Source organism: Lagopus leucura, unplaced genomic scaffold, assembly GCF_019238085.1.
Source record: "Lagopus leucura isolate 7727_CA_CO unplaced genomic scaffold, USGS_WTPT01 Super-Scaffold_100001, whole genome shotgun sequence".
Classification (NCBI taxonomy): domain Eukaryota; kingdom Metazoa; phylum Chordata; class Aves; order Galliformes; family Phasianidae; genus Lagopus; species Lagopus leucura.
In genome coordinates, this window is record NW_024962262.1 from 8533269 (window position 1) to 8554492 (window position 21224).

At 43.5% G+C, this 21224-nt stretch overlaps 2 protein-coding genes across 2 annotated transcripts in view; one reads left to right on the plus strand and one right to left on the minus strand.

Annotated features, from left to right (window-relative positions):
- Positions 1 to 3780: 3780 nt before the first annotated feature.
- Positions 3781 to 9833, plus strand: LOC122178348 (regulatory factor X associated protein). The gene is given in 4 exon segments (XM_042868480.1): positions 3781 to 3814; positions 3817 to 4415; positions 6601 to 6708; positions 8326 to 9833. Coding segments are annotated over 4 exon segments (852 nt in total). The 3' UTR covers positions 8437 to 9833.
- A 4054-nt stretch (positions 9834 to 13887) lies between these two features.
- SMAD9 (SMAD family member 9) overlaps positions 13888 to 21224 on the minus strand; it is a 41224-nt gene continuing 33887 nt past the window's right edge. Inside the window, exon 8 of the mRNA XM_042867778.1 lies at positions 13888 to 19851. Within this exon, the coding sequence (XP_042723712.1) occupies positions 19708 to 19851 (144 nt within the window). The 3' untranslated portion in view covers positions 13888 to 19707. The remainder of the gene's footprint in view (positions 19852 to 21224) is intronic.

A 21224-nucleotide genomic window follows, 5' to 3' on the forward strand; every position in this document is an offset into this window, starting at 1 on the left:
AGGGAAAAAAAGGAAAAAAAAAAACCAAAAAACAACCCACACCACTGCAGTTTTTTAAGAAGGGCTTAATTTGTTAGTGGTTCCAAATTTATTTTCTGTTTATGTTTCTATGCCCTCAAGCAAGCAAAGGGCAAGGTCCTGTAGTAATGAGAATTGGTTAATACCTTATATAGCAGTTCAATAACACGCTTCCTAAATATGAAATCAATTTGCTAATTAATTAACCCCCTCGGTATTTTTGTAAGGCACTGTTAGTTTTCTGATTTATTTTTTCCCTCAGATGAGGAAAAAGAGAACACGGGAATGGAAACGTGCTTCTAGAAACACTCTCCAATGAGATCCCCAGGTGTTACTGGGGTGTCTGAGGCAGAATCCAGCTCATTCAAAAAGACAGGGCTTTTCTAGAAGAGCATTTGCATGGAAACCTTTGCACTGGAAATGGTTTTCTCCTTTAGCCTCGAGCTGTTTAAATCTGCTGGTCTTACTGGCCTGAGCCAAAATCTAGCTGTCTCAGTGGGGTTTGAAAAAAGCAGTGGCACTTTTTTCTTGAATATCATCGGTACCAGCCTCCAACTTCTCATTTGCATTTTAATTATTGTGTGGATGTGTGAAGTGAGTGTGGGTGGAGAAAAATGCTTTTATTTTGGATTCATTATTACTTTTGAATTTATTTTAATTCATGTCAGGGATACTTAGAATTTTAAGTAGGCATTCTTTCAAGCTGTATTCAAACTCAAAAGAATAAACAAAAACGACTTCAATTGAGCTACAATGCAAAAAAAAGAAACAAACAAACCCTCCAAATATTTACTGATACCCTCTATTCTGAGCTCACCATCTAAAGAGATAAAAGGCAGAATGTTAAAGCTGTATGTTATAGTTACATGCTTAACTACTAGTGCAGATATAAGGCTGAGAGTCGCAAAGGAGGTCTTGTGAGGAGTGGCTGTGGCAGAAACGAAAGGCACTGTGAAGCAGGTGTGGGGGAAGTGTCTCCATTGACAAAAAGAAATAGTCACCAATATTAGTTTAAACAGTAGAGCAGGGAGTCATCTTGCTAATTGTAAAGATGATTGGCAGGTCAAAGGAGATGAGGATAGAGTACTCAGCTCATTGTAATTTGTCTGAGTCATTAGCTGTTTTGACAGATGAGGGAGAGGTGTCTTAGGCATGGTCAAGGTTGAAAGTGAATGGCTACAACTGTAAATGGCATAATCATTTGTCTTAATGACAGCTGTGGCAATTACCAAAGAACAAATGGGATCATGGGATCAGCATGGTTTCTTTAATATGAGATGAACTTCTGTGTACAATGAGTAAGGCTAGAACTCGTGGAGAGAAAAGAAAAAAGAAAGGGGAGTAAATAGCGATGATCACTGAGATGACAGTCAGTGGGACTTGTCTGTGGAAGTTAGGAAAATTCAGCACCTGTAGCACAGAAAGATGGCAGAGAAGGAAAATGAAAGGTTGAAAAAATAATTACTTTTTTTTTTTTTTTTTTTTTTTTTGGATAGGTTTAATTCAATTTCACTCCAGGAAAAAAAGAAAAAAAAAGAAGACAGGACTGAGGAATTAAAAAGTGGCTGAAATAAATGATACAGGGTTTATTTACATTCCATAAGTAATGTAAATTCCATAGAATAGGCTTAAGTTGGAAAAGACCTTAAAAATCATTGAGCTCCAACCCCCTGCCATGGGCAGTGCCACCCAGCAGCTCAGAGTGCCCAGGGCCTCATCCAACCTGGCTTTGAATGCCTCCAGGGATGGGGCACCCATAGCTTCTCTGGGCAGTTGTGCCACCTGGCCCTCTGAGTAAAGAGTTTCTTGCTAACATCTAAATTAATTTCTCCCTCTTTTAGTTTAAAGCCGTTCCCCTTTGTCCTGTCACTATCAGATCATGTAAGAGTCAGTACCCTGACTGCCTGGAAGCTCCAAGAACTGCAGGGCTGCAATGAGGTCTCCCAGGCACCTTCTCCAAGCTAAACAAATCCAATTCCCTCAGCCTTTCTTCATAGGAGAGGTGCTCCAGCTGTCCAGTCATACTAAAGTAGTTTACTTAGAAAATATTTGTAAAGGTACAAATTGGGTGAACGTGGTCTCAGCTGCTCAGATGAGTCTTGTAATAGCTAAAAGCATCCACAAGTAATGCCGAAGTGAGCTAAAGTGATAATCCATGCCCAAACCAATGACAGAAAAGATAAGAAAGCTGGAAGTTGCAAGTAGTAGAATGGTGGCCATTCTACCTCGTTTTCATGATGCCCTGTCATCTGAAATCTGGGAAGAAGACTCTCTAACTCCAATGTGGTGTTAGAAAACAGCATTCCTCTATTCCTCATGATATGTACCAGGTGACCTGACAGGCAAGCATGCCTTTCCAGAGTTCAGGTTCTATATTTAAACCGTTAAGACGTACAGATGCAGTACACTGGCATACATATTCATTCTTTTTCGTGGTCTTATAGATACATGCTAATGTTCCTTTGGGCATGCTCAGTGATATCTACGGTGATCAAGTGCCCACCTGCTTCTTCCTCCTTTTCACCATCAGCTTCATCACTGAAGCCTTTGACCCACTTCCATCCACTTTTCCCCAGTTTGGAAGATTCCCATTGCTTATTAGGCCATGGTGAGCTACTTTTTAAACACTGTATGCGGAACTGAAGGAAAATGTCCTTGCACGTTTTAAGGAAAAAGACAGAAATACACTATTGTGACTCCAGTGCTTCTCATGAGGCAAAATCATTGAGGCAGAAGATAAAAGTATTCTATTATGTCCCTTGTGCAAAATTATTGAGGAAAAACAAGACTGTTCATCCCCTAAAGGTGAAGTGGAAAGTTTTAGACTATCACTTATGGATTCGTTTTGCTCATGTACTGGTTCTTAAACTAACATACTAATCCCTATTGCCAAACAAAGCAACCTATATAAGCCCCATCTGGAGTACTGCATCCAGGTCTGGGGCCCAAAACACAGAAAAGATGTGAAGCTGTTGGATAGGGTCCAGAGGAGAGCCACAAAGATGATCAGAGGGCTGGAGCACCTCCCCTAAGAAGACAGGCTGAGGGAGCTGGGCTTGTTCAGCCTGGAGAAGGCTGTGAGGACACCACACTGCAGCCTCCCAGTAGGGATTGTAAAAAGGAGGGGAATCAATCTTTCACTTGGGTGATAGGACACAGGGGAATGGTTTTAAGCTCAAGGAGGGAAGGTTTAGATTGGACGTCGAGGAGAAGTTTTTCACAGAGAGAGTGGTGAGGTGCTGGAACGGGTTGCCCAAAGAGGTTGTGGATGCCCCATCCCTGGAGGTGTTCAAGGCCAAGTTGGATGGGGCCCTGGGCAGCCTGGCGTAGTATTAAATTTGGAAGTTGTTGGCCCTGCCTGTGGCAGGGGGGTTGGAGCTTCACAATCATTGGGGTCCCTTCCAACCCAAGCCACTCCATGATTCTGTGATTCATAAGGAGGCAAAGTGGCAACACAGCAACATCTTTCAGTACCCCTCTCCCGCTGGCAGTGGCCAGCGAGCAGGGCTACAAGCAGTCAAGGGACGGTGCACATGCAGATCCTCATCAGGACACCCATTTCCACACGCATGCTAGCAAGGCCTGCAGCAAGACAAGAAACTGATAAGCCCAGAGCACACCAACTGCTGCGACAGCGCTGAGAGGAGGTTCTTCACCCGAGAGCAGCAAGATAATACTCCAGGACGCTACCCAGAAGCCCCGCCAGCAAGGAGCCCTTCCACTGGCGAACAAGATGGCGCCACGCAGGCGGCCCCGGCGTGCATGCGCGGAGAGCGCGGGGCGGCGGCGCCTGCGCGCTAGGGCAGCTGCGGGCTGAGGCGCCGTCGGGCGCGGCGGGCTCGCTGACCGGCGTCCTGCGGGCCAGCCCCGCCGCCGCTCCCCCGTCCTCCGCCTCCTCGTCCGCCTCCTCCTCCTCCTCGCCGCCGCAGCTGGCGCTGCTCGTGATGCAGCCGTGCGGCGGCGAGGAGGAGGCGGCGGCGGCGGGAGGCGGAGTGCTGCCGGGCGCCGATGCGCCGCTGCCGCCGTCCGCCGCGGGCGGCCTGATGCTGTTCTACGAGCTGGGCCCCGGCGACGGCGAGGCCGAAGCGGGGGAGGAGGAAACGGCGGCGGCAGCGGCGGGCGGCGAGAGCACGGCCAGCCCCGAGGAGCTGGAGGAGGAGGAGCAGGCGGCGGCCTCCAGCGGCGAGGCGGCGGCGGCGGGCGGCGGCTGCAAGAGCTGCACCTACCAGGGCTGCAGCGAGACCACCACGCAGGTGGCGAAGCAGCGCAAGCCGTGGATGTGCAAGCGGCACCGCAACAAGATGTACAAGGACAAGTACAAGCGCAAGAAGAGCGACCAGGCCCTGGGCGGCGGCGGGGCCGCGGCGGCCAACGCGGGGGGCGGCCCCAGGGCTGAGGTGAGGCGGGGGGCCGCTGGGCTGCGGGGTGGAAAAGCGGCACAGCCAGCGCTGCCTGCTTTGTGCCTCGTCCGCAGCGTTTGTTTTGCAGCGGGAACTCATGTGCTTCTGTCTGCTTCCCCTTTGCCGTTCTGTGAAGCGTCTCCAGCTCCCAAGTTGCTACTCAGCCTGCGAGGCAGGAGGTTCCAGGGAGGCATCTTTGCAGCCTTAAGGAGACCTAATGAGCGGGAGGGGAAATTAAGTTTTTACATGGATGCTTAGCGATAAGACACGGGGAGACAACTTTAAGCTAAAGAGTGGGAGAGTTAAATTAGATATCAACCCTTCACTGATAGGGTGGTAAAGTGCTGGCACAGCTGCCCAGACAGGCTGTGGGTGCCCCATCCCTGGAGGTGATCACTGCTGGGTTGGGTTGCACATTGGGCAGCCTGATCTAGTGCTCAATTTAGTAGCTGGCAAGCCTGCCTGCAGCACAGGGGTTGGAACGTGATGAACTTTGAGTTTGCTTCCAACCCAAGCCGTTCTGTGATTCTACTTCTTAGTTGAGAGGAAAAAACAACTGTTGCATGCAGTTACCAGGATGCAGGTGAATTCTGGGTTTTCATACTGGTACAGCTTTATTACTCCTTTCCTAATGATTCGGCATGATCAGGCCACAAAGTGGCAATGCAAATGCTTTCTGTAACTCAGGAGGCAGTGTGGGAGAGGTATACAATTTGAGCTTAACCCACATGTAACAGTGGGTTAAGGTTTTTTTGGTCTGTGGTATACAGTAGTGATTGCTGTATGTTGGGAAACAGAGGGCTTGTTTCTCCCCAGTTGTTTGGAATGTAATAATTTCAAGGCCTAAACCTGTAGAAGAAAGCAGGATAGCAGAACTTCTTATAAGGACATGTGGTCACGAGACAAGGGGAAATGGCTTTAAATTGGGAGAGGGTAGATTTAGACTAGATATTAGGAAGAGATTCTTTACTGGGAGGATGTTAAGACAGTGGAACAGGTTGCCCAGTGAGGCTGTGGATGCCCCCTCCCTGGAAGCATTCAAGGCCAGGCTGGATGGGGCTTTGAGCAATCTGGTCTAGGGGGAAATGTCCATGCTATGGGGTTGGAACTAGATGATCTTAAAGGTCCCTTCCAACTCAAACCATTCTATGATTTTGTGTTAGTGCTAAACTTGGTGCACTGTTTTGTTGCACTGGTAGTATATTTTTTTGGCCTTAACAAGCACCTCTGGAGTCAGATTCTTAATAGAGGTTTTAATTCTCACCTTTGCGGACAGGATTGAAGTGAAAGACAGTTGGGTTAGATTATTGTTTTGTTCTGAACTTAAACTTTTCAGGTAGAAAGGAGGTATTGACAGAGATTTGTAAGGATGAGAAGGGTGTTGGGCAGGAGGAGAGAAGTAATAGAAAGCCAAAAAAGATGTCCTAAGTTGTGAATGTGATCTGCTTAAGGTTAACATGACTGAAATTTTCCAAAGCATGAATATTTTCTCTGTAGAACGTCATAGAATGTCTTCATAGAATGTAGCTCTAATTTGTAAGTGGTGGTTGTACAAGGAACAGGATAAAAATGCAAATGAAAAGTATGTAAATTTTATTGTTTCTTGCATGTGGCTTTGACAGGTCCATGCTAATATACTGAAGTATGTTTTGTTTTGCTATTAAAAAAACTGTCACTTCCACCCAAGTGCAAATGCTAAACGTAATTCACTTACACAAACAAGACTGAAGTGTTGTGAATAATTTCACTTACAAGAAACACAGTCAAATTCAGGATGTGAACTAACCATAGTAACTTAGGATCATAGAATCCCCAAGGTTGGAAGGTAGACCTTCAAGATCATCCAGTCCAGCTGCCTGCCTATCAACAGTATTTCCCTCTAAACCATGTCCCTCAGTACAACATGAAATGTTTTTAAATACCTAACTTGGTTTGTTTTGAAGTTTAGAAGACTAGCTCATCTGTATTGCTGGAGCATTCTCTGTGGCTGATGGAACAGTGAAGATAATGTGGAAAGGAAAAGAGATCAGATGTTGAATAAATACAGTTGCGTTCTGTTGCTGTTTTCCTCTGCAGATCAATAAGATGAGCAGATTCTTTACTCTTAAGATTCTTTAGCAGTAAAAAGTAAATGTATGATACCAGACTCACTTCTCTATTTTGTTTTGTCTTTAATGCTCAGGATTGTGTTGAAGGTTCAGTTTCTGCCTCAAAACAGAGAACAGGCTCCATTGGAGATCGCCCAGCAAGACCAACTCTTTTAGAACAAGTACTGAATAAAAAGAGACTGGTAAGTTGTGTTGTCTTAGAGGAACTCAGATACACAAAGGTGGTGTAGCACTGTTTTGCTGTCACCCTTTGTGAAGGATAAAGTCAGTTCAGTGATGCATGTGCATATTTTCAGATTTGAAATATGTTGCAGTTCAGGTGTCTGTGCTGCTGCATGGAATGCAAAGGTTACTGAATTTATTGATTGTTGCTTTGGTAACTGAAGTTGAGGTTTTTTTTGTTGTACTAAGTAAGTTTTAATTGGTTAACCCACCTTTACTGTAAAGTTTCAGATAAACTTGAAGAGTCCCTACACTGTTCTGCAAACTCTGCTGTTGTGAGTTTGGTAGGCTTAGTGTATCACTCTCAAAATTGCATACTGTTTGTTGGTAGAACAAACTGAGCATGCTGTATTGCTGTATTACACGTAGAGTGCACGCATGGCATAGGTTATGTTTTGAAACACTTGTGTTGTTTCTGTAAGTCTTCTTAAAGAATTGCCCCTAATGAAGGGGAATAACTCAGTACTTAACTATTGTTTGGGCTTTGTTATTGCAATTCTTTCTACTTCATTGGTTTTCTTACAGTCTCCTTCCAGAAGCTAGTAGAACTGTCTGCCTGCTCCCTGTTAGCAGTGCAGAGCAGTTTTAGAATTCCTGCAGCCCTCGTTCAGAAACTTTAAAGAAACATCAGAGAAATCTTAAGTATACAGACTAATTTTCTCCATCAGTAGCGGGTGTTTTGTGTCACACACTACTGGTGTTTTGCATCAGAGGCTGCAGCAGTCAGGGTAGTAGAATGGGGAAGAATTCATTGAAATGCTGTAAAACAGAACTACCCTGTGCAGTGAAGTAACTTGAAAAAACTAACATAAGCTATGCAGAAGCAGGCTGCACATCTGTTAGGTGAGACAGTTGTTGTTAGTAATCTTACCTATTTGGTGCACTTGGAGGTTTAAGTTGTCTGAAGAATTGTTGTTTTCAGCTGTAGCCTCTGCAGAATCGCTTTGTAATAGCATGAAGTTCTCTGCCCTTACCTGGAAACTGCTGGTCCCTTTAACTGTAAATCTGAGTTGCAGGGTCGCAGTACCTGATGCAGTGAGATGTCCATCATGTTCAATGAACAGCCAGCCTAGGGGATTAATTCAACTGAAAAATAACCCTTTTCCTGCTTTATATTTTGGATCACTTCCAAACTTGATTTGCCATTTGGCCTTACAAACACTTGTGTTGCCGCCTTGCAGGAATGAGAATGAACAATGTTCATTGGTTGGAAGGCAGGCTGTAACTGTTTGGAAAGGGTTGAGCAGTGCTCTTTGCAAGTATCCATCTGCAGCTTTAGGCTTGTTCCTCTCTTTCCACTTGTTTCAGCAAATTTCTGTAAGCTGGCTTAAAGGGAGTTGATTCTTAAAATCTCATGTCCAGTGATAATCGGCATCACGATTAGCAGTGGAATTTCTTCAGTTGTGTTTATTTAACCAGCTCCTATTTGCCTTTCCCATTCTAGGTTAGAGGGTAAGATGCAAACAGTTTTAGGTACTCTCATCTTCTGACTTTTTTGTGTTTTGTAATTCATCACAAAGGTTGATATTTCAATTCTCTGATTCCTTTAAAGTCAAGTCTGCTTTCTTGCCTTGCAGTCCCTGCTCAGAAGTCCAGAAGTAGTGCAGTTTCTACAGAAACAACAGCAGCTGTTAAGTCAGCAGGCTTTGGAACAACGGCAGCAGCAGTTTCAAGGAGCACCTGGGTAATGAGAACAGATCATCACCTGCAGATGAGTCTGGTACTGAAGGAGAAACAGATGTATATTTTCTTCAAATATAAAAAATGTAAATGTTTAAAGGAAAAGTAAAGCTGCTGTCATGTATTTTACTTGGTTCTTGTTTGCACTTTGACGTTTTGAGCTGCTTGGGTGTCTGCAAACTTGTGAGCAAATTTGGAGGAGTATTTTTTGATTCTTTTTAAAACTTGGTTTGATTTTTCTTTTTAATGGAAACTTGTTTGTATCAGTAATGTTCAGCTGTACACCCTTTTCCTACCAAAGTCTTCCACTAAATTAACATTTTTCTATATGAAGATTTACTGTTAAACAAGTCACTCTTTGATGACAATCATTGAAGGAAGTCAGTTACTTTCTATGGAAGTTGTGAAATAAAGTCCAATTTGAGCCAGTCCTGTGGCATGACTTAACAGCAATTCCTCAGGGATATGAGAAGCTTATATCCAGTATAATCCTGCACTAAAGGCTAAAGACAACATGCCATCAAGAAGTCAACCAGTGGCTCAGAAAAGCGTAAATCAGGTGATCCTCCTGCTTTGTATTCATTATATGCAAGTTGAGTAGGTTTGAAATGCTTCACTGTCTGTGCAAAGCATGTAAAGGAATGTGTGTTCAAAATCTCCGAATAGGAGAGATAGAAAAGTGCTTTGGAGAAGAGTCAGAGATGCAGTGTATGCAGTGGAGAGTTGGACCTTGTTTTGTGAAGTTATTTTGGAGGACCAACTTGTAACACATCCTCATTTGTGAGCAAGTTAAAGCTTTTAACTCAAATGCTTAAGGTTTTTAACAGCAAATGCCTCCAAAATGTCAGATGGGATTGTGCATTTGTTGTCCTTTCTCTTCCAAAAAAGTATAGTTAAAATTATGGTAGTAAGACAACCGATAGCTAATCAGCTCAAGTGCTGGACTTCTCAGGTTTTCAGCCAGTCTTGCAGTTGATTTGGTTAAGAATCCAAACACCTTATTTAAGTAGTGAATCCCAAGTTTTGTATTAACCCTTATTTCCTAGTTGAAGCTATCTGAGTGGTGGAGGTGCTTATTGAAGTACATCTTTGATACTGCAGCAGTTTGATCCGCTGAATGATACCTGTTCAGGAGTGTTTGTCAGTCTTATGGGTTTTTATAAGCTGTGCTTTTGTATGTATAAAAACTGTTCAGTAGGGATTTTTGTATTCAGCATTGTGTAAGTCGTTCTCTACAAAAAGAGATCCAAAAATTTTGTACCAGCAGTTCTGGACCAATAAGTGTTTGAGTAAATCTGTGTTTTATTTTATTTCTTTTGTTTGTTGTTGTTTGGTTACATTTGTATGTTGCTTTGTGTTTATTTTCTGTATTAAAATGGCTAGCTCTGGCTAGGTGATGTGAAAACTGTTGTGTTCTCACTCTAAGGTTATTTTAGCGTGTTTGTGAAAATGTATAATTTCAGCCCATTACAAGGAAGCACTTGTTGTGTTGTTTTAGATGGTCATCTTAGGAAAGCATTTAGGCCAACAGCTCTGTCTGGACGCTTCTGAAAAATGAAGTAGTCCCAGGTACCCAACTTGGCCTCTGCCAGTTTCACTGATAGTTATTTTTCCTCTGCTGCTCTCCCATTTCTGGTTTTATCACATTATTTGCCATTATTAAATTCTCAAGGAATTTGTTTCAATTATTTCTCAAGAAAGATACGATGTAAAAGGTGCTCTAAGAGCATTTGCTTTTACTGGATGAACAAGTGATTGTAATGAAATGATTTCAGAAATTTTAGCTGGTGGTGTCCCTCTGCGTCTGTTCAAAACCAATTAATTCTTCATTATGTTACATTCATTGTACCATATATATTATATTTTTGGAGGCACCACACTTTCAACTTTAAAAATATTGCTGCATATAGTCTTGTAGTAGTTGGAGTCCTTACTTGTGACTTTCTTTTTTTCATTGCAGTTGTATCTGTATTCTTTTTAATCATGGATTTTTTTACTTTCTTCTACACTTTTCTCTGCATTTCTTAGGAACTAATACTTGGAAAAAAGTGCTCAAGTTTCCTTTTCACTAACAGAATGAGAAAAACACCCTCTGTTTTATGTAATACGCTTGCCTCTGCAGATAGGAAGATGTGCTGTACCACCAGTAGAAGCCTTTTTCTGAAGAAAGGAGCATTCTTCTTGCATCTAAACCAACCCAGTATTAATAATCTAATAAGGAGGGCCATTTAAGATGTAGTTTAGGTTGTGGGTTTTTTCTCATTTTTGCATATTTATAAGTTTGTCAAACATGGGATCTTTTGGAATGAAAGGTATAAGCCACTTTAAAACCTATAGTGGAATTAGGTAAGTTGGACCTGGAGTGGCCTCCTCACCCACTTGGGTTTTGAACACCTCCAGGAATTTTTGCAGCTTCTGTCAGTGGTGTTCAAGCACCTTCAGAGCTTTTTAAAACCACACATGGACATGTCACTCATATCACTATGCAGTTTAGCACCGTTTATCCGGTCCATATATAAGCAGTTTGACTAGGTGATTACGGGGTGTCATTTCAAAGACCTTGCAGAAGTCAAGATGCACACTGTTTGTTCCCTCTCTTGCTTGGAGAGTGAGGTGTTGCATTGTGGATGGCAGACAGCTGGTCTGCTGTCATTTACCTGTGTATAATTGCTGTTCACTCACAGTCCTATCACATATGGGCTTGGAAATAGCCTTGAGGAGAATCTGCCCTTTTCAGGAAATGATGTGAGACAGCATCTTGTAGTTTCCTGGATTCTTCTTTCCCTTCTTGAAGATGAGTGTAATCTTCCTTTGTCTTATGGTAACAAACCTCCCCCGATCATTTCAGAAAGGTCACAGTGATAAGAGTGAGGCCATGCAGTGATACTGGCCAGCTCCTGCAGCATCCTTGGTGGCATCTCATCTGGTCTCACGGATTTGTGCATGTCTTGAATAGTATAAGCATTCCTAGACTGTTTTCTCTTATGGATTCTGCTTCACATACACTGCTATGGGGCTTGCAGACCAGGGAGTGTAGAGGACAAGCTTTACCAGGAAAAACCAAGAGACAAGAAGAACCAAGTAAGTATTTCAGCCTCTTCTACATCCTTTGCCTGTAGGTGTACTGCCCACTGAGCAGTGGACCTGTGTTTTCACTGGGAACAGAAGTGTGAAGTGGAAAACAACCACAAAAGGAAAGCTGAATCTATACTACTATAGGGACAAGTAGCTTTCTAGGATGAAATTTGTTTTTAGATGATTGTTTTGTTTTGATAACTGTAGATGAGATATCTGATGTTGATTTCACAGCAATTATTTATGTCAGTTTCTCATGGAAAAAATTTTCACGTGCCTTCCTTAAACTTTGAAGTGCACATGCATCTGAAAATCAGAACGTAATGCAGTGCCTGAATGTCTTAACAATAGTAAGCTGTGTAGGCCTATTTTGCAAATGCTTGTAGAGCCCAGCTACCTTTTATCTGGTGTAGTGCAGTTATTTAGTATAGCGTAGATGTGCACTGTTCAATTTGATTTTATTAGGTTTCAGATCCAAGGTAAGTTATAAATGAAGGTGGCAGTAAATCTGGTTGAAACAGCCATGTCTGGACAAGCTTTTGTTAATCATGTACCACTGAAACAAGCAGTTAAAATGTTGGCTTCTCCACTTTCACCCAACTTTGGTATCTTTCTGAAAACCAACTAAACACATTTTGTTGAGCGCAATGATACCTTATATCTGTTCTTCTCACAGAATTGCAGCCGAATTGGAAGGGACCTAAGAGATCATCGAGTCCAACCCCCTGCCAAAGCAGGTACCCTGCAATAGGTCACACAGGTGGTTGCCCAGGCAGGTCTTGACTCTCTCCATAGGAGAGTCCACAACCTCCCTGAACAACCTGTTCCAGTGCTCTGTCACCTTCAACATAAAGAAGTTCTTCTGCATGTTAATGCAGATCTTCCAATGTTCAAGTCTTAGGCTGTTAATCCTTGTCCTATCGCTACACACCATGAAGAACATGCATCATTAATTAGCTTCCCACCTCCTTTTAGATATTAATAAACGTTTATCACATCCCCTCTCAAGCCAACTGAGGTCTAACAAAGTGCTTACATTTCTGTTTTCCCCCTTAATATTTTGTTTGGGCAGGGGCAGAGGCACTGCGGGCCGTGGACATTTGCAGTTCCTAGTTTTATGGCAGGCTTACATTACCTACATGGTAGCTGAATTCAGTATGCCTTGGGGCACAGCCTGTCCTGCTGCAGCCTGGCAGGTAAGAACCTACTAATAGTTTTTGTCCTCATGTTCAGCCCATAGCTGAGATACAACACTCATAACAGACAGATGGACACACACCCACAAAAGCTCAAAAAGGGAATGCATTTACCAGCTTTCACATAGCACTTACCCAAGTGTGAGCATGGCTATCTTGAAGCTGGTGTGCTTGCTTAAATGGTGGGAGAGGGTAGAAAAGGGGCACAGGATGATATTCAACTCTGAAAGCGTGGGTAATGGCAGAACAAAGGGAAATGACTTTAAGTTGAGGGAGGGAAGATTTAGGTTGGATGTCAGGGGGAAGTTCTTTACAGAGAGAGTGGTGAGGTGCTGGAACAGGCTGCCCACAGAGGTTGTGGATGCCCTATCCCTGGAGGTGTTCAAGGCCAGATTGGATGGGGCCCTGGGCAGCCTGGTCTAGCATTAAACGTGGAGGTTGGTGGCCCTGCAGGTGGCAGGAAGGTTGGAGCTTCATGATCTTTGAGGTCCGTTCCAACCCTGGCCATTCTGTGTGTGTGTTAAAACAGACAGTGTTTAATAAGGTAGTTATCTCAAAATAAATGCAACTTGCTGAAGAGAGATGTGCATCTCAGCAATCCTGTATTTCTAATGGTCTGTGATACCAGTGCCTTGCAAGCTGGTGTAGACATCAAATGTGCTGGTAGCTGGGCTGTCCCGTTTGGGCAGTGTCAGGTGGGATTTTCAGGAGGTGTGTGACCCAGCAGTGTCAACACAATTTTGAGACCATTTTCTGTTCATGTTTCTGCTATCGTAGGACATAAATAATGAATTTTAGGAAAATTAAAACCTGACTTGTATAGCAAAGAACATTTGCCTACATTTTTCGTTCAACCTGCACAACTGCAAATCTGTCTGATCAGGTCGCCTCTTCTCAAAATAAGCTGGACCACCCTCCTCAATCTTCAAATCTACCACAGCAGAGCTAATAAGGGATGCATGTACTTTATACCAGGCAGATTTTACGTCATTAACATTTTCAGTCCATTTATGTATTAGCATCCCATTTTGCTGGGGCATCCCATTGATCCTCAAGATCCATAAGTCTTGTATAAATAAAGGCTTCCTAAAAGCTTCAGTTTCCAAAGTCACCGGTTGTCAGGTGGGGACTACAGGTTTCCAGAGCCAATCGCTTTCAAATAAGAAAATAGGAAGGAACAAGGCAGAGTTCTTAAATCAGAAATAACTTTATTAACAGTAAAACACAAGACGTGAATAATCCCTTTTACAATAGAATAGTTCCAGCCAAAGAAAATGGAGTGTGTTGAGAAGTGTGCTGTTCAAACATCAGGCTAAATACATTGACTTCAGGATGCCTCAAATCAAACGCAACAGGAGGAATGCTGGAGAACATCCACTTGATTAGCAGTGATGGTATTTGTGTGTCAGGGCATGGGGCTGATAGAGGACACTGAGCTGCCCCAATGCCTCGGGCTCCTGAAACTAAGCACGTCTCTGAGATATTTTGTTCACAAGAGGCAAGAGTCCAAGTAGCTTTATTTACACAGTGATCCACTGTGTTCTTACAGAATCTCACTAACTGTGAATGCTACTTATTTTCTTCTAGGTGGTGAAGTTTTGCCTCGACTGTGATGGAAAAGAGAGAGGGCAGAATAGAAGTGGTACCATTAAATCTTTATGTATTTCACAGTTCTTTTCTGCACCAGGCTGTGATAGCTAGTACTTCACACAAAAAACCCCACACTTCGCTCAAATCCACCATTACAACCCCTTGGCTGCATACATCCCTGCAGGATTATGGCTCTATCAATCCATACCAAGGCCTGTTTTTTCGCTTTCTTGTCTAACTCCTCAGCACAACTTAAATCACAGAGGTGATTCTGAAATGACAGATTAAACTGCTAACACTGAATTGTCTGAAGAAACATGCTGTGATATGCTTAGCTTGTACTTATAAAGTATTATAAATAATCAAAAATTGAATTCCAATTGCTTGAATAAGTAAAAAAAAATATCTAGAGGCGCCTTCTCTCTGCTTGCCATTATGTTTGTTCTCTTGCTCTCTTGTTTGCAAAGCATCTCTTGGACATAACTGTGAATCAGTAAGATGTAACACACCTCAGCATCGAATGATCACTTTGAAACAGACGATGTGCTTGCTACAGTGGAAGTGCAATGGGTCAGACTACCAATTTTTCTTCTAGCCTTTCTTTGCTGATGAGGTCTGTATTTAAAATGACTAACTGGTTGGTCTATTTCTTTCTATGCTATTCATATGTAATATTATTTGAAGATTAACACGGACTATAAAATAGCAGCATTCATGGATAATAAAAACACTATGACTGAAGATCTAAAAACTGTTCACAATTAGCTGCAAATGTTCACATTGGCTATACTGGAAGAGTAGTTGACTGGAGGACATAGTGGTTATGTTTGTCTTTCAGAAGAGACATGACCTGCCTCATTACCTGTCATAGAATCATAGAATGGCCTGGGTTGAAAAGGACCTCAAAGATCATCTAGTTTCAATCTGCCACGGGCAAGGTCACCAACTGTGAGACCAAACTGTACAAGCACCAGCTCTGGTGCAAGTGGAGGTGTGCTCTTGGTTGGACTTACGCCTTACTTCCCTAGCAGGTAAGTGTGGCACCGGCATGGTGATGCAACATGAAGCATACCTGAGTAAGCTGGGGTGAAACAGGCAGCAGGATTCTGGTCACTCCTGGCCGCTCTTGGAGCTCCCGTGAGTAGGTGATGGTCACAAACTAAAGGCTGCATCTTATGCTGGTGCATATTATGTGCAATACTAGAGAGACACTGAGCAATTTCTCTCCACTGAGCAAAGACTAAATGCCCACTCAGGCTTTCAGCACCAGAGAAGTCGATAAAGAGCCATGTACTTGAGACCCCTTCAAAGTCTACTAAGGCCTATCAAGTTCCTTGATAGTTTGCATCCAACCAAGGAGCTGACATGTCTGCCTGAGCAGCCTCTGCATATCCAGTGGTTTGTGCAGTACTGCTGAGACTTTGACTTGCAGCACTTATCAGCCAGGGATGCGTGCCAGAAGCAAGGATGAAGGATTAGACAAAGCTGTAGTCACAAATGCCTGATTTGCTCCATTTTAAGAGCTATGTGATGGGATGATGTTTACAATGAGAGATGTATCCAGTGCTGGTTTTATACTCATGAAACATTAATATATAACAACTCTGTCCTGCACTGAACTCCTGCAGAAATAGCTGAGGGTAAATAAACATGCTTCATCCTGACACTGTCTCCACTAACAGAGAACTCCTGCCTGTGACAACCAGTTACCACTGAACGTCTGCACAGAGCCACAGAACGATGTAAACCAAAAGGGATCTCTGGGACACCCACTCTGACACCCTGCTCAAGGCAGAGATCTCTCCAAGGAGGCTGCTCAGGCTGTGGGAAGGCTTAACACGGTGCTTGCTGGCTGAGTTCTCTGTATGGAGGGACCTGAAGGGAGGCAAAGCCCGTGCTGCACTTCTGAGTGCTCCAGCCATCGTATTGATTGTCTGTTGCAGTGCAACTCTTGGGCACAAGGAGAGCAGCAGTGCCATTGGAATGGCTTCAGGCAGCATAAGACCTGCGTCAGTCCCCTCTGGATGTGAACGGCACATTAACACTGGTGCTGCAGATGAACTGGCAGCAATTAGGCAGTCTTTTCTCAACTACTTAATAAGAAAACAAGAGGTCTGAGTACCATGATGGATGGTCTTTATGCCACAGCCTGACCAAACTCCCATCGCTGCCTGCTGATGCATAGTACTTCTCCACAGAAACCTTCAACCGGGTTTGGGTTTGACGTTGATGACTCAAAAGACATTTAAAAAAATCTGCCTTCAGCTAAGCAGTCTCCCTGTAAGTGGTTTTAAATCCCTCAGGAAGTCCATGTGAAAAGCTTGGGTATTAATGAATGCCTTTAAAGGCTATAAATTGAATACACAGGGTGAAGGGTTCATGAGGATCTTGGAGCACAAAAGATCTCCTTCCAAAATGGGGAGGCATTACAGTGAAATACAAAGGTACCTTGCTGTAAATTATCAGAAACCTGAATTTTTAATTTTTAATTCACATACTAGAGAAGACTCTGAGGGTCTTTCAGCAAATAGTTAAATGATTTGTCTCATCTTACTGTAGGCATTTAAGTAGGTGAGAAGAAGTGCACTCCAGAAATGCCTGCTTCTTTCCTTTAGGAGGAAGGGCACGTGAAGGTGACAGCCTTTAATAAGATGCACACATGGACTGCATAGAGGCCAAAGGGCTACCTGTGTGAGGACTGTTGCGAGAAAAGAAATACAGGAAAGGAAAAGCTGTTCTGAATTTACCAACTTGCATTTAAAAAGCAAAGACACTCACTGAGGAGGCATCATTACCAGACTGTAAGGCCACCTCCCCACGGGCTCACCTCACCTCCTTTTGGATGCACCCAGTGCAGCAGTCTGTCTCTGACCATGTGTTCCCCTTACACACAGCTGGCAGGCAGAAGAATGCTCAGGGTGCAGTGTATCTGATCCACCTGAAAGATCTCATGATGAGATGAATGATGCCTCAGAAAGAACGCTTCTCTTCACTGTCTGCACTTCTTCCTCTGCAGCATCAGCAGGAAACTGGGTTCTGGAGCTGCCCAAGAGCAGTGCACCTTTAGCACAGCCACCTCTCTGTGGGCTTTTCTCTCTCTGGGAGAGAAAAGACAATGCTGGCGATGTCCAACGGCAGCACCTGGGCTTCTCTTTGTGTGAGAAGGGGAGCAGGTTTCAGCTTAAGAGGCAAAGAAGAATTTAGGACAAAGAGCAGTGCTAGATCCTGGACAGGGGAGCTGATTTCTCTGTCGTTTGCTGCTAAATAAAGGGATTAGCAATATGAAAAGCACAACTGGGGAAAGGGCACAATGGACACCCTGAAAACAATGGTACCAACAGCTAAATATAGTGACACTGGAGAGCAAGGGAGCTGAGAAGGTCTGTTTCCAAACCCATCTTTCTTCAGTCTGCTAAGCAGTAAATGGCACGTCCGGAATTTGGGTGGGACCTTTGTACTGGAATCACTGCCACAGGTCATGCTTTTCCTACTCCACACTAATGATGTTAATGGCAAATGGTGACAGAATACAGTTCTTCATATGTATGAACTTCCTGTAAACCTGCAATTCTGCTTGAACTTAACAACCATCTGTCCTCCTGTGCCCTGCCAATGCTGGAGGCAGCTGATGGTGTGCTTAAAGGAAGTAACTCCTCTGTTTCATGCATTCTTCTGCTCTGTTCAGAACTGCCACCTCATAGCAGGCATTATATAGCATCTAAAAGACACAGAAAGTATTTCCAGTGAATATTACTTGGTTTGCCTATGTAATGTACCTGAAGATTTCACGCATTCTCTTGTAATTAAGCAGTAAATTGTGTAGCACCAGATACTGTGTGAGAAGGAAAGAAATATTATGTAGAACATATTTTTCTCAGTGTAATTCTAGTGTGTGAGATTTGAGAAGTTACCATTCTTGTTGACCTTCAATGCAAAGCAGTTTTCAGGGGCCTGTTATGCTGGCAGGGAAATAATCCTTTACCCTTTCAGCAAGGTAAAGGGGATCATCAAAATGCAGCACTGTTTCCCATGGCTCACCAGATAAGAACAGCACTTGGAAAGGTTGGCTCTGGGGATGACAGTATGGACCATAATTCCTCCTGCTTACGGGTCCACAGACAAGGAACTGTTAAAGCTTTACACATAGACACACTCTTCTCTTGCTTATGGCTTATGCTGCCTCACCATCCTGTGCAGGCAAGGCCACAACACCACGAATGCTGAAGCCTCTATCCAAGATGAGAAACCATCCATAGTATTAACAAAATGCCAGGAGCCCTTCTGCCAAACCAGGGCACTGCAGTCAGATCGAGGACTGGCACAGAGCAGGGCACAGCCTGGCTGCCTCTCACCTCCTCCTCACTGTACCTTGTGAGCATGGGCCTTCCCGTTCCCAATGCAGACTGTCCTGAGCTCAATGATGATATCATTTCTCAGTTCTTCAATGCACACTTCATTTCCTTTTCCTGAATCACAGTTCAAGTCCCTTTTAGACGTACCCTTGGTATCAGCACAGTAGTCTAACTACAGATAGTCCTAACTTCAAAACAAACAACATCAATACTGTATAATGGATAGGATTCAGTCTACATGCCAGACACATATGTAAGTATGTATGTACTTTGCAAAAAAAGCACTGGAAGTTAATTAGATTTTAAACTTCTAGGCATATACTTCAAATTTTCTTTTTTTGTTTAGGAGCTTGTTGCTTTTCAGTGCAGCAGTACCATAAACTACTGTGTTAAGTGTATTGGGCTGCTCAGATGTGTCCAGAATGCTCTGACAAGGCACCAGAGCCAAAAGCATCCCAAGGGCTCTCTCCTCCTGCCAAACCCAGGGGTCTCAGCTCCTCACAGGATCTGTGGTCCCACAGTGCTTTGCAGTATGGAGACAGACTGGAATTGCTGTTTAATCCTTCAGTTCACTGGAGAAAAGTCTTCTCTATGCTTAAGTCCTGTGCACCACTTAAAGTCCTCTCTCAGATCTGAAGTTAGGATGTAAAATGAATACAAATGGTGCCAATATCTGACTTTTGTTGCCTGCAGAAGGGTGAATTTCACCTACTAGGAACAGCAACAGCCAGGTTTCTGAATCCATGTGAAAGTGCTGAGAATTCGCACCGTTTACTGGCTTGGTTGGGGAATGAAGGTGCTCACAGGAACTGCTTGACACTTTTGCAGGATCTTGGCTTATTCTGAGAACAGATATGCTATACCTGAATTCCTATGCTTATTGTACTGGCATCAGAATAACTAGAAACCACAAAACGTAGCATGAAAAAAAAAAATAGGAGAGTAGACTATGTATAGATATATTTACATCTGCATACATCTACATATAGAAGCTTCTGTTCACTGGAAATCCTATAAGCCACTGCCTGCAATAGCATCCATCCTAAGGGAATTCTAGAGATGATTCTTAAGAGACGGAAGAGATGGGGTTATGAGGTGAGCCCATCTGTGTCAGAACCTTATCCAGCCATTGCAATGGTCCATGCAGGTGGATCTCAATCCAGCAGGGTGTGCTTGTAACATCTTGGCGATGATACTCTGCTCCCCAGCCCTACAAAAACACCAGAGGACCAAAAAGTGAGTCTTAAAAAAAGTACATCAGTAAATCATAAATTCAATGCCGCTGGTCTAGGATAGCTACAGGTAGTCCACCACCCAGCCCACCAAGATTTAATGCTTTGTCCCAGGGATAATTTTCTCTAAAAAATTAGCTCCTTTGAAAGTATATTACTATCATAGTTAACAGGAACTCTGTACTATTGAATTAAAAATGCTTCTCCACACTTCCAGCTGGCGAGGAATGGGCTGTTTCTGAGTCTGGCTGCCTGCAAACAGCCCACAGGGAATGGTCCCCGCTGTTTGCATGCCGAAGACGTGCCGAGGAAAGTCTGCCAGGCTGTTGTCTGCACAGACAAAAAGCAGGCCAGGCCCTGTCATAACACTTCAGCAGGACTGGTAGTGTTCCTGGGCACTGCTTCATTCATCAGCAGAGACGTACCCTGCACATCTGAGACTCTAGAAGTTGTATGTATTTCTCAAAGTCTTTGGAAACTTCCAGCAAGGTTCCCTTATCCTCATTACTTTTATCTTAATTAATGCATAAACATTTTCCATAGGTTTTCTATCCTTGAACACCTTCTCTTTTCCCAACAGAATTCTTGCCTGTCTACCACAGGAAATCCTGCAGTAACTTCTCTAGATTTTTCTGGAAGATAAGGGACATGGAGCTCCTGTCAGAAGATGGGCACGTGGTGTAGGCAAGGAGAAAACAGAAGCAGTTGTGCCTCGATTCAAATGGGCACAGTGTCTGCTTGTTAAGCAGGCAGCCAGTCTGCCAAGGTTTGATACCCTGATTTTAGCCACCGATGTGAATTCCTAGAACAGTGTGACGGGGTTAACAATGTGCCACTGGACTTGACCAGGTGCTTTTACGAGCATAGAAATACAGAAAAGAAATCACAACATTCAGCATCCAACCCCAGAGAGTTACCGCTTGCCTCTTTCCAGCCCAAATGTAGAAGCTTTGAATTGTGATGCTTATGCACAGTACCATTCTCCGTGGTTTCACAGCATTGCAAAGGAGAGCCCAAAGTCCTACAGCCAACTGGCTGCATCATTAATAAATGCTGAATTCTTCAAAGTACTGGGGCTGCTAGAAGCCAGTCCTCTAGAAAACCAACCAGAAAACTAGGACCAACACCAATTAGATGCTGCAAGTGGCCTAGATAAAATCCATTTGTACTTAACGAAGAAGAGGCAGAGAACAGATGAAGATGTGAACCTAACGAAGCCCAAAGAATGCTTTTAATCAGGAAGCATTTTTCTGGCCTTCAGAACATTTTTCAGGCTAGAAGGCACTTGTGTTCGTAGGCACCTCAGATAAGCGTTCTGGAAATGTTCGTATAAAATGCTACTCTTCAAGTG